The sequence below is a fragment of the Tympanuchus pallidicinctus genome, unplaced genomic scaffold (assembly GCF_026119805.1).
Source record: "Tympanuchus pallidicinctus isolate F22 unplaced genomic scaffold, pur_lepc_1.0 scaffold10, whole genome shotgun sequence".
In the NCBI taxonomy this organism is placed as follows: Eukaryota; Metazoa; Chordata; class Aves; order Galliformes; family Phasianidae; genus Tympanuchus; species Tympanuchus pallidicinctus.
Window position 1 is genome coordinate 1,625,222 of NW_026294619.1, and position 17,291 is coordinate 1,642,512.

At 43.1% G+C, this 17,291-nt stretch overlaps 2 protein-coding genes across 2 annotated transcripts in view; one reads left to right on the forward strand and one right to left on the reverse strand.

Moving 5' to 3' along the window:
- The window catches only part of CFAP91 (cilia and flagella associated protein 91), a 31,993-nt gene extending 30,419 nt beyond the window's left edge, over nucleotides 1-1,574 (reverse strand). The window contains exon 1 of the mRNA XM_052666338.1: nucleotides 1,474-1,574. The gene's annotated coding sequence lies outside the window, so the exon portion shown is untranslated. The remainder of the gene's footprint in view (nucleotides 1-1,473) is intronic.
- A 10,363-nt stretch (nucleotides 1,575-11,937) lies between these two features.
- Nucleotides 11,938-13,694, forward strand: LOC128072485 (cytochrome c oxidase copper chaperone). Its single transcript, XM_052666329.1, has 3 exons — nucleotides 11,938-12,192; nucleotides 12,776-12,886; nucleotides 13,476-13,694. The coding sequence occupies exons 1-2, from the start codon at nucleotides 11,963-11,965 to the stop codon at nucleotides 12,858-12,860; spliced, it is 315 nt and encodes a 104-aa protein (XP_052522289.1). The 5' UTR covers nucleotides 11,938-11,962; the 3' UTR covers nucleotides 12,861-12,886; nucleotides 13,476-13,694.
- The last annotated feature ends 3,597 nt before the right edge of the window (nucleotides 13,695-17,291 follow it).

Sequence of the window (17,291 nt, forward strand, 5' to 3'; positions counted from 1 at the left end):
TATAGAAATCAGAGTACGTCACCATACCGTCTGCAACATTACATCTATGACATTCACAACCTTTGTGACTGTGCATCTGCTGACTTGTTGCGCCTGAGCTGTTGGCACAGCCACACTGTTGCAGGGATCTTTTTGATGACAGTTTCACGTGTTTCTGCAGAGAGGGGTCGACAAGCACACATCTCTGTCAAGTAGATATATATTTACATATACAAGAGCCTGACATAACTAGGTAAGAGACATCCAGAAACATTTTTCAAAAAAATGTTTCATTTGGGGAAATTTCTCCATGCTGGATAGGAATGGACTTTCAGAGTCTCAAATATCTGCCTTGTACTCTCAGTCAAGCACAAAGTTTCAGGAGGGCTCTTAGTTTAAAATCCAATTCACTGTGCTGCTGCAGTCTTGCTGTAGCAAGTCTGCTTTTTCTTGGCATTCTGCCTATATGCAGCCTGTCCAGACATCGATCACTGCTGTCCAAAGATGTGACTGCAGTTCCCTAAGGATGTGCCCTAGCTGGTTTTAAACTAGCCAGGTTGAATACTGATAGCAGGAGGACGGTGGGAGAGCTAAGCACGGGCTAACTAAGAGCTAAGGGAAGCTGAGCTATGCAAACCTGGAAGAATCAGGATAGGTTTGCAACCTGTTACAGGCTGCTTAGCTGTTGATACCTGGTAGATTTCAAGCTGTTAGAGTATGTTGTTACCTTGAGCTGCAATGCAACTACATCCCAAGGTACGGAAGAGGACACTGAAATAACACATTTTAACAGCTGTATTCGAACAACAGCCCAGCAACTGTCCAGTTGTTTTATTAGATTTTAATGCCATATGCAAGATATTGTTTATCAGCATTTGGTATGTTATTAAAAATACCTATATGTAATTTTGGAAACTACCCAGGATATGAAACTGGGCATTTCTAGGTTGCTGCTATAGTCATCCCAGCCAGCAATAAGGTGCTCCCTGCGTTGTCTTTTATATCAGGTAAAATTCCTAACTTTCCTTCCTTTACTGGGTGGGTTGTTGCTTTAAGGGAGCAGCTGAGTAAAAAAGGTTCTATCCACTTGTGTGCATACATCTGGAAAACCAGGCTTACCAGGTGAGCTCTCTTTGGCAAACACCTACCAAATTCTCACTGACAAGCTGAATGTGGGCATTTGCCTTTGAATGGCCCTTCTCAATTGGTAACGTGTACAGAGGGTCTGAAAGATAAATGAACAAATGGATCTAGTTACACACAGAAGGCACCAGCGGGGGACACCGCTCAGGATCCTTTCCCTCTTTAAAAGTCTGCCCAAACAGGTTAAAAACGGACGGGCAGTCAGCCCCAGCGGCTGCACAGCTGTCCCGCTCCCAGACCCCCGCCACAGGCGGAGACGCACACCCGAAGGCCGCGACCACTCCCCGCGGGGATGCTGGGCCTGGCCACCCCAGTCCCCCCGCCCCGGGGGCCGCGTGCTGCGGGGAGTACCGTGGAGGCGGCGGAGAGTCCGACCGGAAGCCGCCCGCGGGATGCGGAGACGCTGCGCGGCTGATGGCGGCGGACGCCCGCCGTCACCGGGGCAACGGAGGCCACGCCCCCTGTGTGACGTCGCCGCGCTGAGAGGAAGCCGAGGCAGCGGGCTTTGTCCTGCCCAAGATGGAGGGTGGTGGGGGGCGGTCCTTCACCGCCGGTACTGAATGCTGCTACATCGGCACTACCACAAGTCCTTCACAGCACCAGCCCTTGTTGTAGACGGTGCTCCCCAGTTCTCCTGGATCCTTGCTAAGTGCTTGAGAAAAACTTTTTAGCAATTAAGCTGGAGTACTGGATTTAAATCCAGATGTTTCTGGCTCTGCTCACGTCTACAGGACATCCCTTGCTATAAAACAGAGAAAATAGGCTTAGTGCCTATTCTTCTTGAGCAAGCTACTGGCATGTTGCATTTGTACAGCATCCAAAAAGACCTACGTGAGGGATTACAAACCAACATTACTCTGCTAGTGAGTTGTAATGCTGCTTTGAAAAGGAGGAGGCTGTCATCCTCTCTGAGAAACAATCCTGGAAATGCTGGTGCTGCTGAATGGAAGGCTCTCATTTTGTCAGTCTAAGGGGTTTGGCAGCAGCACTGCTGAGACTGCTCATAGAGAACAGGGCACAAAAAGCAGCAGAGCTGTCAAGGAACCATCTCCTTTGCCTACTGCCTTGAAGTAGGTCCCTTGCATTCATTATTTCACGTGTACCAAAAGAATTACTCACAGCTTGGCATGTCTGACACAAAATTTTATTCCCTTGGTACTTCATCACCGGAGAGAGACATGAGGACTGTGGCTCCAAGTTCTTTGACTCTAGCAATTTACGTTTAAACACTGAATTTAAGTTTGAAATGCTGGTTTATGCTTCTTCAAGGCCTGAGGCTTGTCTGAAGCAGCAGCATATTTATATTCATGTAGCAGATCAAATTGATCAATGGAAAACTCTGAAATAAAGCGTGCTCTCGCAGCTTTATACGATGGACTGATTAATAATATAATCAGCTGGCTGTAATGGCCCTCACTTACTAAGGAGCTTTATGTAGTGATACCTTGTAATTATTAAAGGGGCAGCAAACATCATTTAGTAGGCTTTCCTAACATTTCCCATGATCAAGATCTGTTTTCCTTTCTCTTGTATCTCATTGCATAAGAACTTCATAATTTCCATGATGAAATTTTCCATGCTGAACATCTGCCTTGAGATGATATGTGTCAACTGTATGTTGGCTCTTTGTCAGTTCCACCCTCTCAAGTTTTTCCTCTTTAAAGTTTTCAGAGAGGATAGGATGCAGGTGCCTGGCCTTATTGTTTATTTTTTCTGACGAGGGAAAGACTGGATGGGAACTTAGTAGAGAAGGAGCAGTGGAACAATTACATGAGTTGTCGATACAGGAGTACAAAATCTCAGGATGTAGCCTAAAAGATGAGTCCTTCTTGAGCTGTGGAAGATGAGAAAGGTGTAGTACTACCATTAAATGAAGCCACTTTGCATAGGTCTCAAGGCAAGATGCTGCCGTCTTCTTAATTTTGCATGTGCTGCATGGCCTCACTGTCTGGCCTCATTGCCTCTGACCTGTGGGTGTTGGCAGCTGGAATGCTGTGTGTGTAAGCGGCTCAGGAGAATGGTGTTGCTGGAAACTAACCTGCCGCAAAATAAAACACATATTTTCAGATCACTGCATAAGTGCCTGAAGACTCCTCATGGAGTGGGATCAGCTATTTTTAAAGAAAAAAAAAATCCCCAAGCATGAAGGACTCTGAGAAAAGTGCTTGGCCCAGACAGTAAACTGTGACAATCCTATCTCTGGCCGGCACTTCAGAAGATGGACTCGAATCTTGTGTGGTTGGTCTCCGTCTCAGGATGCATGCTGTTGCTTGACTGAAAGTGAACTAAAGGTAGCAAAGCTGTAAGTAATCAGAAACGTTCCTCTGTTCCTTAGGCTTTGGATCTAGGCTTTGTCTCATTGCTGGCTCTTGTTCCTTTCAGAGAACTTGGCTGTTGGTTTTCTCTTTAGTGCTGCAGGTTGAAGCATGATTTATTTATTTATTTATTTATTTATTTATTTATTTATTTAGTAATCGCTTTTCCAGAACAGGAAGGTGTAGCTGAGCTGGGGTCCTGTCCGTACAATGATTTCTTACAGCCATTTGGCTGTGTGGGGACAGCAAGTGCTCAGATGTATGGGTAAGCTGTCCACAGCTCCGTGAGTTACTGTGCAGTGACTGGTGGAGCAGAGTAATGCTGGCCCAGTGTTTAGCATGTTGTAAATGTGTGGTGAAGTGCGCTAGTTAACCAGCCATGAAAGAAGCTGAGATAACTGCATTTTACTTCCTATTAACCTTGAGGCAGGACAGTGTAATTTGCTGCAAAGATGAATTACTGCTGCTCTGTTGATGGACTTGTTATGCTGTGATGGTTTCCTGATGTGCTTGAACTGTAAAACCAGATGGAGAGTGGAAAGCTGTGATGAGGAGGCATCAGCTGAGAGCAGAAGTAGCTGGGCAAGGAGAAGATGAATTGGACACAAAAATATGATATAGGAGGAAAGATTTGGCTGGCTGAGCAAAGAAACGTGTAGAGAATCATTGTATAGAGGAGGAGGGAGAGACAAGGTGAGCAGGCAGTAATATAGTACATGGTCTGGACAAGAAAATGGGAGTCTGGATTGAGGAGATGAAAAAGTGAGGAAGTCTGTAATATCTCCTCGGTCTTCCTTCTGCCCAGAAAGTTTAGGAGGGAACTGGATATTTGAGTGTGGTTGTTCTGCAATCCATGAGCATCTGTGAAACCCCTGGCAAGATGTCATGTCTGCTTGAGGTTTGGTTACGTCGGCATTCCTCTTCTGCTCTGTTTTTAGAAATAGTCAAACAACTGCACCGTTGTGCAGTGCTGCTTCGTGGCTGCTTGTGTTTTTTCTTTTTTCCTGGTTGTTAAAAAAGTGTATATGCATGTCACAGCCAACGAATTTGTAGCACTAAAAGCATTGTTGAAATGCCCAAGTGAAAGCCATGCGTTTAAAATGAGTCACCGTCAGATGGAGCTGCCATTTCCCAGGCTTGCCACAGGATGTCAGCCTTTTTCCGTGTAGGGTCCATCACAGGCCCTAGTTTGGGGGCTCCAGTCAGAGCTTCCATTAAACGCGAAATGCTAATTACATGAATTTGGCCCTTGGGCTCAGCCCAGAAAAGCCCCACTATCCATTCTCTGATCTCCACGTGGTTCTCTAACTGTGTACAGTATTGGTGAGATGTTGGCTCCTGTGAAATATGCTGCTTTGTGGATCTAGGCTTTGTCTCATTGCTGGCTCTTGCCCATAGTAATGCATTATATCTGCTGTGGAATACTTCACTTATGACATCTTTTGTAAAGATGGCCTTGGAGTACTGATTGTGCTAAATTTAGCTTCATCGAGTTGGAAACTTTGGTTTCTTCTGCTGTTTTTTCTAAAAGCTTGGTTAAAACAGGCATCTTGAGATAAAACCACTGAAATGGAAAGAAAAGCACAGAGATGAAACTCTTTAAGGAAGACCTTCTGTTCTTTCTTTGTCTTTTTTTCTTAGTACAACTGCTGGCATGTTTTCTGAACTAAAAGCGATCTACAAATGAGGATAGCTTCAAAAGTCAAAGCTCAAAGAAAGTGAAGCAGCCGTGCTTTGTGATCACAGTTAAAGGATTCACTCCAAAGCCTGCTGGAAGATTTCTATAATGGCTTTGATTAAGGAGGAGAAAAAAAAGAAAAAAAAGGAAGAAAGAGAAGGGGAAATTAAGGACATTTTCAGGCAGTGGGCAGAGAAGTGCAATTTCTGAGAAAAGCCCACTCACTCATACAGTTAGATGTGCATGCTCATAAACTTCATTCCACTTAGATGAACTCTGGAGGAAATTCTCAGTCTTTAGGGAACGATTAAGGCAGACATTTGGTTGCCTTTCTAGCCTGGTGTTGTCTACCATTTGCTGGAATTATGTTGTCTAACCTAAAAAGCAAGAGGATCTTGACTGAACTGCTTAGGAAATTGGTGAATTCCTAGTATTCTCACTTTGCCCATGTAGGACTCAGAGATATAAATGGCAATTTCAACATGTTAGCTTGCAGTGTTCAAGTTCCAGCGTGCTAAGACATCTAATTTCAACAAAAAAAGCTTGGATTTTTTCTTTCCCTTGCATTCCCAAGCAATGGTTGAATCAGTGTTCTAGACAGAGTGCAAGAAGTAAGAGAAGAGTCCTTTCCAGAGCCAGAGAAACAGTGGTTTGATGGAAGGGGAATATTACACTGACTTAAAAGACAGGATATTCCCTGTATCTGTGGCTTAGAAGGAGTTGTAAAGAGCTTGTATTTACTATTGAAAGCCAAACCAACTACTTGTTTCAGGAAACCTGGAAGATGTGCATATAGCTGAGCTGTGATTGGAGACATACCCATCCCAAAACTGCTTCCAGCTTCAGACTTATAATCTGTTTGTCTATTTTTTAAACTAACAGCTACATCTGCTGCTAGCAAATAATTACTCAGCCAAAATTGAGGAGGAGTACCGAGGTGCCCATCTCCATTAATATTTGCCTAGTGATGATTCCTGTTCAGCCTGCAAAGATGCAGAGGGTGCTCTCACTGGCACTGACCATCCCAGCTGGGCCAGCTGATCATGCCACCTGTCTCTGCTCTCCTTCAGATTAAGAGGAATGGCAACTACACAATGGAGTACCTTGTTAACTTCTGCAGCATTCCTGCTCTCCTTGCTCTTTCTCCTAATATTTGTCAAAGTGCCTGGTCAAGTCTGTCTTCCAGCTAGTGGGAAACCTTTCCAGGAAGTGAGTGAGTGTGTTTGCACAAAGACCTGATGTGAAGGGAGTCCCAAGAACTCTTGATTTTCTGTTAGCCACTCTCTTCATAGAAATTAAATAGCTGGACAGAAGTGCTGTGAAGCTGCATTTCATATTGTATTTATAAACACAGCATAACTCTTTTATATATCACATTCTAGTTTCCTCTCAGTAGCAAATGGATGGACCAATACAACAAGAAAGGCATTACAACAAAGGTGATCTGTTCCTACATCACTTTTTCAAAAAAATAATTGTACTGATGGTACTTAGTAGAATTTAGGAAGATGTCAAAAGAAATAGGATCTTTTGAGAAATCTCTACCTGTATATGGAACCTTAATATATCTTAAATTCTGAACAGTAAGCACTCAGTAGTCAAGTCAAACTGATTTTGGTGGGAATGAGGTTTCCTAAGATGTCTTTCAGAACGTACTAACAATGGACCAACAAGAAAATTAGGAGAAAACAAGTGCAGGAGAATTAGGTATTTAAAACTGCATGCTAATCTGACCACTGATGTGGAAGAAATGGTGCATTTTCTACATTATTTTGTAACTTTGCCAAGCGAGTAAGAGCTGTGAGAAGTCTAAATGGATTTAGAAGATATGTAATGTTTCCTGCTCTTGATCAGCAACTTGCAGTGCTATATAGCATACATATATTGATGCAGTATTTAAGAGGAGTGAGATGCTGGGACATGAGTGCGCAGAAAAATGCAGCCAAAATAAGTAATCTGGAAATGCTAAGTATTCTTTCCAGGCTTTCATTTATCTCCTGCACTTTGTTGTGACTGTTAAACTGTTTGCTACAGCAGAGCTCACATTTCATAAAACATGATCAAGAGAGAGTTGTACAGATTAAAGCAAGCAAGATTTGCAACTGACACTGACAACAAAATGGCACTGCACCAGGCAGAATAAAATTCTTAATAGCAGCAGGGATGATTGTAATGTATACAGCAAGCAAGAAATGGACCTACTGTATCACTCACTGGTTCTCAGTGGATCAACATCTGAACACCATTCACTGGTGTTACTCAGTAACACTGCCTGATTTGAGCAAACTGATCAAAGTGAGAAGATGGTATCGTGGAATATTTTGTGTGATTCATTATTTTTTCAATACATGGGCAAGTAAATTTGTGTTCTGAATGAGATTTCCTGTATTGCATAAGCATGGACCTCAGACAGCATTTGCTTTCTGTAGGATAACTGATCAGAGATCATACATGCACATATGGGGTGCTGTATTAATGGTGGCTGAGCTGTCTGATTGCTTGGGCTCACATTCAGAGATTTTTGGCAATTTCTGTAGTGATTATGCAGAAGTTTAGGCCCTACTGTTCCAAGTCATGAGAAAAGAGAATGAAAGAGGTTTCCTATTTGGGAATATCTACATCAGCAGCTGCCATGGTTAACTCTGTAGAGAGTACAAAATTCCAGCTTCCTTCTTTTGTGATGTTGCCATGGTGATTGCATACTGAATTTACTGATCTGACTTTTAGAGTGTTCCATGGCAAATTCTTAATCCTTGCTAATATATCTGGATATGCTTTGAGGGTAGTGAAAAGATGAGGAGGCATAACATTAAAGCGATGATAATCTTAGCACAAACTGGGGAGAGATTTGTAGCAAAAATGTAAGTTAAGTTTATGGAAAAAGAAGTACTAATGCCCAACTCATATAGCATTTAAACTGACAGAAATGTCTTAAAAGTAATCATGGTTCCACCCTAATAATGTTTCTTTAACAACTCACTTTCCAGTATGAAGCTGTTTCCATACAGCCTCCCTCCCAAGAGGGGACAGTGAAGTGATGTGGTATGGAAATAATAGGGTTCATGCTGTATGCATAAAGGGTTCATGCTGTAGTGCTGAGAAAGTGAGGTAGGACTGAAGCATCACTTTTGGAGGTGATTTTAGCTCAGGTATAGTGAACCAGTTACCTTCACTTAAAGATGGAGTTTGAAATTTATAGGGGTTACAATTAATCACCTTAAGTTCTCCCATTGTACAAGATCAGAGCAAAGCTCCTTCTATCCCAGCATGTCATCTTTCTGATATTTGAAGCCCTATTCTTGTAGCATGTGTAACTAAGTGTTAACCAGAAATACAGACAATTTGTGTGATAATTAGACACTGGTTAATTGGTTAATTGGGCTGCTGGGGCAGTGGCTGTCTCATACTTATACTAGTTCAAAGACAATACTTCTCTAGATCAGAATTAAATAGGTGTCTTTTTTTCAAGACAGTGAAGGGTTAATACATCCCAGAATAGACACTGCATGGAAAATACCAAAATACATTTATCTCCACTTCACCACACAGATTTTCCATTGCTAAATTCACCTTTTATGTCATGTATATCAGAAGTGTGAGAAACCTGGAAAACCTCAGTCTGGTGCAGGCTGCTGCTTCCAGCTGACATTGAATAGGGGTTCACCCTACATAACATTAACAATGAATGTAAATATATTTTTGAGGTTCCTTGAAAAGTCTGCCCTCTTGACCCTGTCTAACAGACAAGTACATTTTTTTAGACAATGTTTTAAATTGGCTGAAGCTGAAGATACAAGAAGCCAACAGCATAGTCCACACTGCTAATGGGATGCTTACAAATAATGAGTCACCGAAATATGTTCTATAATTCTGATAAAAGGTTGTACAAGGAAAATAATTTGTAATACCATGGAAACTGAGCAGTCTCCCTCAGTTCACCTATTACTCCTCTAAACCAAGAGCTGTAAATGCCCAGCACTGTCTGTATTCCTTGTGCTCTCTTCCAGTGCCAGGCTACCAAGTGTGAGGCAGTAGATTGAGGAGCACCTGTTCTGATTACCTCTTTCAGAGGCTCTGAGACTTTCACTGAATCTCCTTTCCTGGGTACTGGATCTGACAATTTTCCAGCAGTTTCATCTCTGCATGCTGCCTTCAGACGCTTTTCTTTGACTCGTAGATAAACTTGTTCTAACAAAACAGCTTTCTGACATAAATTCTTTAATATAACTCACCTGCCACTGTCAGCGCACAGAGGACAAATGGAAAACAAAAAGCACTAAGTTAAGTATTCATCCTTGTGTACAAGGTAGCATCAGAAAACAAAAAGTGTAGTCTTCTCTCTGCCCTATACTCCAGGTTTGAACAATCAGGATGAAAATGTGTTGACTGCACTTCATGTTGTGAAATGTCCGTTCCTTTTCTTCTCTCCCAATTCTTGCCCCTTCATCCCACCAAGAAGTGATCCCCTCTTCCAGAGTAATCTCTTGCAAACCATTACCACACAGGCAGTATGGCCAAAACAGCAGTGCTGCTCCTTAACTTGGAAAGCTGCTAGGGTTTAAATGGTATGCTGGTTACAGAGATGTTTCTCCAGGCTTGTATCTTTGTGTAGAAAATGAAGACAACTACATTTTCACACCATCTCACTTGGCATTTTGTAGCTCTAGCTAGACTACAAATATTCTGCTGGAAGATGTTGTTAAATAAAAGATGCTTACAGATTTGGAAAATCCCTGTGAGGTTTTTACCCCAGGTTCTTCAAGGTTTTTACTTCCAGAGCTAGGTCTTTGGATAGCAAACAGTAGAGAAAGCTATAAGAAGAAAAGACAAAGCTAGTTAATTTGAAAGGAAAATACACAATATATTAAACAAACAAACAAAACAATAGCAAGGCACTGCTTTAGAGTTGGTGCAACCTTTCAATAAGAGTTTCAATCTCAGCTCCACCTTGCAGGATGTTAGGATGTTAGGATGTTAGGATGTTAGGAAAAGCATATCCTGGTCAACATACAGAATCTGTGCATCTTCCAACTGAACTGAAGAAACAAAGCTAAGAAACTGAACAGCAAAGTTTTGTTACCATTAGTCTGCTAGATAATTAACACATACATGCCTATCTCAGGTAGTGATTGATGAGGTTTTCAGATTTCTATTCCATGGTCTCTTCTATGTCTAGCATCCCTTTAGCATCATGACAGTTCAACAGACAGACTTTTGCTTCAGCCAATGGTCTTCCATGCTTGTCCTCGAGATGAACTTTCATTGCTGTGTACTCAGTAGAATGCCTATTATAAGTAATTTATAGGTACCAAAATCAGAACAGTTGCTCACTCAGCATTTCAACCATTGTTTCTTAACTTCTGCTTGTCCTTGGATAGAGATAAGTTTGGCAGCCTGTCTTTAAATGAAATATACCGGGGTGTTGGAAAATAAGGAGGATAGAGGGGAGTATCTTGATGTCTGCCTCTTGCATCCCAATCTACACCCAGAGTGAGACAATATGGCCTTGTGTGGAGGACCTAGCTTCTTTTGATGTCTGATAAGCCTACTCATGTCCTTTCATTAATTGTGTTTCTTTTGCTGTAGGTCTCTTGTTAAAAGAGAATAGCCTTACAACATGCTTCCTAGTCTATAATGCTACATCCATAACCATTCACAACATCTAAAAGCTATTACAGTTTCGCAAGCAAGTTGCTAATCACATAATACAACAATGCAACAGCTCTATTTATAAAAATGTGCTACTAAAACATATTGTGTATTTACTTCTTCCAATCACAACCCATCACACCAGGGTGCATGGCCTCACAGTGCCTGTGTGCTGAACCAGTTGGGCACGGAGAGGTGGTTGAATCACCACCCTGAATGCATTTAAAAATGATTTGGATGTGGCGCTCAGGGACTAAGAGCATGAAAAAATAAGGAGTAAGATATTTAGGGGGAGCACCAATACTTTTAGGTGGAGTAGAGAAGGCTCTGGGGAGACCTCATTGTGGCCTTCCAGTACTTGAAGGGAGCTTATAAACAGGAGGGGGAATGGCTGTATATGAGATGGATAGTGATAGGACAAGGGGGAATGGTTTTAAACTGAAACGGGAGGTTTAGGTTAGATATTGAGAGGAAGTTTTTCACACAGAGGGTGGTGACACACTGGAACAGGTTGCCCAAGGAGGCTGTGGATGCCCCATCCCTGGAGGCATTCAAGGCCAGGCTGGATGTGGCTCTGGGCAGCCTGGTCTGGTGGTTGGCAACTGTGCAACAGCAGGGGGGGGTGAAACTAGATGATCACTGTGGTCCTTTTCAACCCAGGCCATTCTGTGATTCTATGATTCTATGACATGATTGGCAGGGGGTTGTTAGGGTAGTATGGTTAGGTTGCGGTCGAACTTGATGATCTTTAAAGTCTTTCCCAATCTGAGCAATTCTATGATTCTGTGCGCCATCCTGAACACCCTCATCAGCCACAGATGGATAGCTGGGGACAGGCTACTGAGCTGAGATCTGCAGGTAATTAAACAGGTGGTCAATGAGGTGAGCGAGTGGTGCGTGACACCATTCCAGAGGCAGGAAGCAGCCTCCTCAGGAGCCTGCGTTTGGAGGAGTTGCATAGGCACAGGGCGGCAGGAAGTGCCTCATCTCTGATGGGATTAAAATGAGGAGCTTTGGCCATCTGGAAAACTGTGTTGTAAGGAGCTGACTGTAGCACAAGAACGGAGCTGCCCCGTTTCAGGCAGAAGCCTAGGAAGCACAGCTCTGAAGAGACGGAGCGGAACACCATGAGGGCTCATCGCGCATGCGCGACTCCCATGCAGAGGCGCACTCAGGCCTAGGAACTACTTTTCCCGGCATGCCGCGGGCTTATGCGTGCAGGCGCAGTGAGGCGAGGCTCGTCCCGGAAACAGAGCTCGCTGCCGGTCTCCTGTCTTCAGTAGGCCGTGACAGCAGTGAGCCGATCGCCATGTCGACTGTAGCGGCCGCCAGCTGCGAATCCAAGGGCGCCGGGGAGGCGCGGGACGAGAAGAAGCCTCTGAAGCCTTGTTGCGCATGTCCCGAGACCAAGAAGGCGCGGGACGCCTGGTGAGTGGCCTGGCCGCGGCTTCGGGTTGCCTGGGAGCGTCGGTAGGTCTTAACGTATGGCGGCCTGCTGTAATGGAGAGCGGGGACCGGCCGCTATTTGAATACATAACGGGTAATGGGATGAACGATGAACGGGTAATATCGAAAGTTACCATGTGTGGTAATGTGTTTGTTTTTTTTTAATAAGTAGATGGACTTTTGTTTTGTTTTGTTTTTTTTTTCTCAGAGTCCCTAAAAGCCAGCAGAAACTGGACTAACCCACTGTTTATTGGTAGAGCCAGTCTAATCTGCCTAGTGTTGTAGAAACTTTGTCCCTCTCCTTACTGAATGATTTGAGAATTCGCTGTCAAGATCAGCAACCCAACACAGTGAAGCAACAGCCATGTACTGTATAATAAAATCCCAGTAGACTTGCTCATTGACTGCATTGGTAGTGCTACCCTAGACACGATAGGCAAAAAAAATCTCTGGAGCTTAATTTATTCACTTCTATTTGCCCTCAGTAGCTTGGCAGCTGTGTGGTTTTGACTAATAGTTAGATAATATTTTGTTGCTGAGCCTTGGAAATCTTTTTGTTTTGCAGCATCATTGAGAAGGGGGAGGAAAATTGCGGGCACTTAATTGAAGCTCACAAAGAATGTATGAGAGCTCTGGGCTTCAAGATATGAGTGGGATGAGCAAGATGATGTGTGTGGTGAGTATAGCCTACAGAAATGCACTCGTTGCTTGTTTTCTGCCTCTAAAGTATTCTGTTGTCTCAGCTGGTGCCATTGGGAAGTACAGGGTACTGTCCGTGATGACAAAGGGCAAATCTTTCCTAAAAGAAGGAAAGCCAGGTAAACCTCATTGACCCTGGAGTAACTGCTGCTCTCCTTCTGAGGATGGCAGAGGCTTGTGGGAGCTCAGAGCCCTTGTGAGTGGCTCTTGAATAGTGAAGTTTGACTCTGCCTCTGTTCTCTTAAAAAAAAAAAAAAAAAAAAAAAAAAAAAAAAAAAAAGGCAATAGTTCCATTTAGATTTCTAATGATAGGACTGTGCTTAGTTCATGCCCCTCCTTCACCCAAATGCAAAAGTCACATAGAGAGGAAAACCTGTTTTTGTCTCATATTCTTTGGAAATGGACATACCTCACGCTGGAGTTCAGAAAGTAACTCTGGAACCAGTTTATAAGCAGAGTAGGGCTGTTTGTTTACAATTCTCTTAATGTTTGGAGACAGTTAAACTGTTCCTTGATATGCTGTGGGAATCCATGTGTAATGAAGCTGTTTTTCCTCCCTTTTCTAGATGATGACTGTTGTGTGATTGGTGTACTGGAAGGCTGAAAAATAAATTATTTCTGGAAGTCGCTTCAAAAAACGAATATGAAAAAAGAACCTATTTATAAAGAGTCTTTAATGGTAAACTGTGTATCACATCTGCAGCTTTTCCACTGTTACCTCTTTATTGCTGGTATAGAAAATATATATTTTTCCCTCTTAATAAAAGTCTAAAAATGACCAGTGATCCTGACTTCTGTTTTTCGTTTGTTTTCTTTAAAAAGTTAAGGGAAAAAAAATGGCAATAGTTATTCAAAACACTGAGCTATAGGAATGGAGAGCGTGAGGAAAGCTTTAATTGAAATGCGAACAGGGATCAGTCAAATCAGACCAGTGGTTGAACAGGTGGGTCTTCAGTGTGGGTTTTCCACCTGATGCAAATTGCGAAATCAAGCTAGTGATATTGTTGTGTTACTGCTTTCAGCAAAGTCATGTTGAGGCTTGTTGGGGAGCTGCAATGCTAGTGTGCAGCAGGTACTGAAAAGATACTGGACAGCTGTATACTCAAAAGCAACAATTGCCTTGCAGTCAAATCTTGCTGAGAGGCTTGCATTGTTATTGCTACAAGATTCTTACGGAGTGGATTCAAAGTCTGAATGGAGGGGGGACTGATGGCATACCCTGTTCTGCACATGATGTTTAGTGTAGCTGCAGGGACATGAAATAAAGCAGGATGGTTGAACTGCATAGTAGTAGTTCAACTAAATATAGTGCGAGTTATCTTTGCACATTTGCAATTGACCTCATTTGATTGAGCTTGTCTGAAACAGTCTTGAGACCTTTCCCAGCTGTTTCCCGTATGTTTTGCAGAGTGTTGTCGGTAATGCGCTACATAGTAAATTTAAAACAATTGTCTAACTATTCCCTCTCTGACTTCAGGCCATCCAGGCCTTAGTGTCCACAACTCAGGTGATTAGACTGCTTTTCAGGCTACAGGGTCACTAGTGAGCCTGTATACATCCTGTGGAAAATAACCAGTTGTGTAGCTGCTGCGGGATCTGAGGCTGATAATCTCTTGGTGCGGAGCTGCTCTCAAGGATAATGCTAAGTACACGGATTTCTTTGCCAAACATATCGTGCACCTGGTTTGCGTCATCACCTGTTACTGAAGTGCTACTGAATGAGTTCATTATAGGTGAGAAGTCAGTAGAAACCATTTACATGCTGCTGATTTCAGAGCTGAAGAGCTTGACGTGTATTTTTCTTTCTCACATCATCATTTTGTTGTAATGCCTATGTCTTGTTCCAGTGAAGAGTTTTGATGCTGCTCAAGTATCTTATTATTTGCTCTCTTAATTCCAAATTGTTTTGATCTTGATATCTCCCTTCAAATGTTTTTTTAGCTTTTCCCCTTGAGTCAGTATTGGCTTGTGCACTCTCAGCTTGGATGAACCTCAGCATCTCTAGATGAGAAGGCATGTATTCCAATTCTAGACAATGCATTAGAATAAAATCTCTTTTCAGAAAACTAAGAAAGTTCTTTAAATTCTTGTTGGATAGAAAACTGTGAACGTGCTGTGAAGATGGCCACTGTATTCTTAGGGCAGAAAGCAAGGTTTGGGCCTTGGTGTTGCAGTCATTTTGCAGTGGTTGCCAGACACCTCCACAAGCACAGATCCAAACAAATGCTTGAAGCAACCTCAGCAGCTCAGACACTCTTGCACATTGCCATTCAGGACTCTTCATTCTGTATCTTCAGTGATACAGGCCTTGATTTGTACACATTACAGTACTGGTACAAAGTCAGGGTTTGACCCCAACTGACTCTCCCAATACTGTAAAGAAATCCAGCTCTGTTTCCTGCAATCCCAATGGCTGCACTTAATGACATCAGTGTTTTTTTTCTAAGCGAGATGTGTCCTGGAAGATATCAGGGCAGCACTTTCTTTGTCCTAAGGAGTAGTTAACTTTGTATAACCTGAGTCTCTTAGTTCAAGAAATTACCTGAGGTAAACTGTGTAACTTTTTCTCTTTTTTGGTCTCTTTCTTTGGTAGTACTGCAGAAGTTTTTTGATAGTATGGAAAGGCAGGAGAAATTATGACCTGAGGTTACATGCAGGAATGGGATCCACCAGAAAGAAAAGGAAGAGCTGGGAGGTCCTTAACAAACTGTGTTGAAGCTGGACCCTGAAGTGAACCCATTATTCAGGTGGGGCAAACCTAAAGGTAATGTTACTGCAACTTTGCTTTTCAGAATGTTTCTTCAAACATGGTTTTGAAGTTTCTTCAAACATAGCATTGTTGTCCACAGCAGTTCATTTTTATCTTGCATATCTTATGCAACGTATCCTAAGTCTTTCCAGTCTTGATATCCCAGTTCCCCTTTATATCAAATGCCAGCCTCCCCTGAAAAAAGTGTTCCTTGTAATATTGGTTTTGCAGAGGCCTTAAGGTAGTTGGTCTCATCAATAGCTTGTCTATCATGAACATGACAATGATGGGGAAAACAGAACTTCGTTCTCAGTATTGTTGTTGTAGTGCTTTGGCTGTAAGATTATCCTTCCCTCCCTGCAGAGAAGCCAAAGATACCTCTTGCAGCTGAGCTTCGTTATACTTCAGTTGGTAGAATTTCTCTCTTAAGTAAGGGACCACAGGAGACAAGTTTCCCTGTATCACTTCACCCTTAACAGGAGCATGTTTCTGGGTGGACTGTACTCATCCTCTGGACAAAGCTTTGCTTGTGTTATTTCCTTAACATGTTGCAACTGGTCAAGATACCTTTGCTGCTCTTAGGAATAGTACAGCACTGTGTTGCACTTAAAGTCACTGCAGTTGTGCTGGCTGAGACCATGATATGTTCTTTAAGGCTTCATGAAGCATTCCTTGTGCCTCACCCAGTTGATAGTGTTATCCTAGAGGGCTATTAGTGGCAGAGCTGATTTTGTTTCTTTAAATGAATGATGCCAATGGGAATGGCATGTTAGGCAGGGCAGCTGCAAGCTCGTCCTGAAACACAACCACCCTTGGAAACCCTATCCCTACCCCACTGACCCATGCAGGCTGACTTCATACTGTTGACTGACCATGCCGGTTGCGTCAATGCCTGAAATGTTATTGCTTCCTGGCAGCGGGGTGGATCCTGTCGGTGTGACTGATAACGTGTTACTCGAAGCAGGGGAAAAGCTGCATTTACACATCTTAGCCATGGCTGACAACACAGGCCTGTTAGTTGTGAGGTGAAAGAATCCTCACTCAGGATGTCCCTGCAAAGCATGCTTCCAAATGCTATGCTCTGGAACTTTTAGGCAATATAATCTCTTCACAACAGATAAAGCGGAGTCCCAGCAGCTCACTATCTTTAGCTCTGTCCCTTGCACTCACAAATGTGCTCTGGTGCTATACCTCAAGCCTCTAGGTCTGAAATGCTCTGCCCATGGAAAGGCTGTGTTGCAGAGCCCATTGCTGGAAAATAACATTCTATGGAACTGCCTCTCTTCTGCTGAAATTCTGGCACCGCTGCCTGTTGCAGCAGGAGAAGGAGACAACCTTTCTCCTTTTTTGTTCTGTGTGAGGGTCACTCTCTTGTAAGAGCACAGAGCAGTGCTGAGCCCTGCAGATGCCTGGAGTTCTCAGTGATAAAGCCCGTTGCTCTGCCTCTCCTTTCCCCTCATTGCACTGGACTTATCTGGGTGCCTGAGTTATGTTAAGTGGCGGGTGCGTGCCTGTTCTCCATTCCCCTTGCTGCTTTTGCTCCTTGGATTTCAATTCCAAACATGGTTATCCCTCTGGGGTCCCTCTCCTCGCCGCTGCCAAGTGATAGACGTACCAAATCCAACCCTGCCCT

Excerpts from the sequence above, each read along its gene's own strand:
- LOC128072485 (XM_052666329.1), top strand. The coding sequence starts at position 11,963 with ATGCCGCGGGCTTATGCGTGCAGGCGCAGTGAGGCGAGGCTCGTCCCG. Across the intron at positions 12,193-12,775 it reads AAGAAGGCGCGGGACGCCTG|CATCATTGAGAAGGGGGAGG; the intron begins GTGAGTGGCCTG and ends TTTGTTTTGCAG.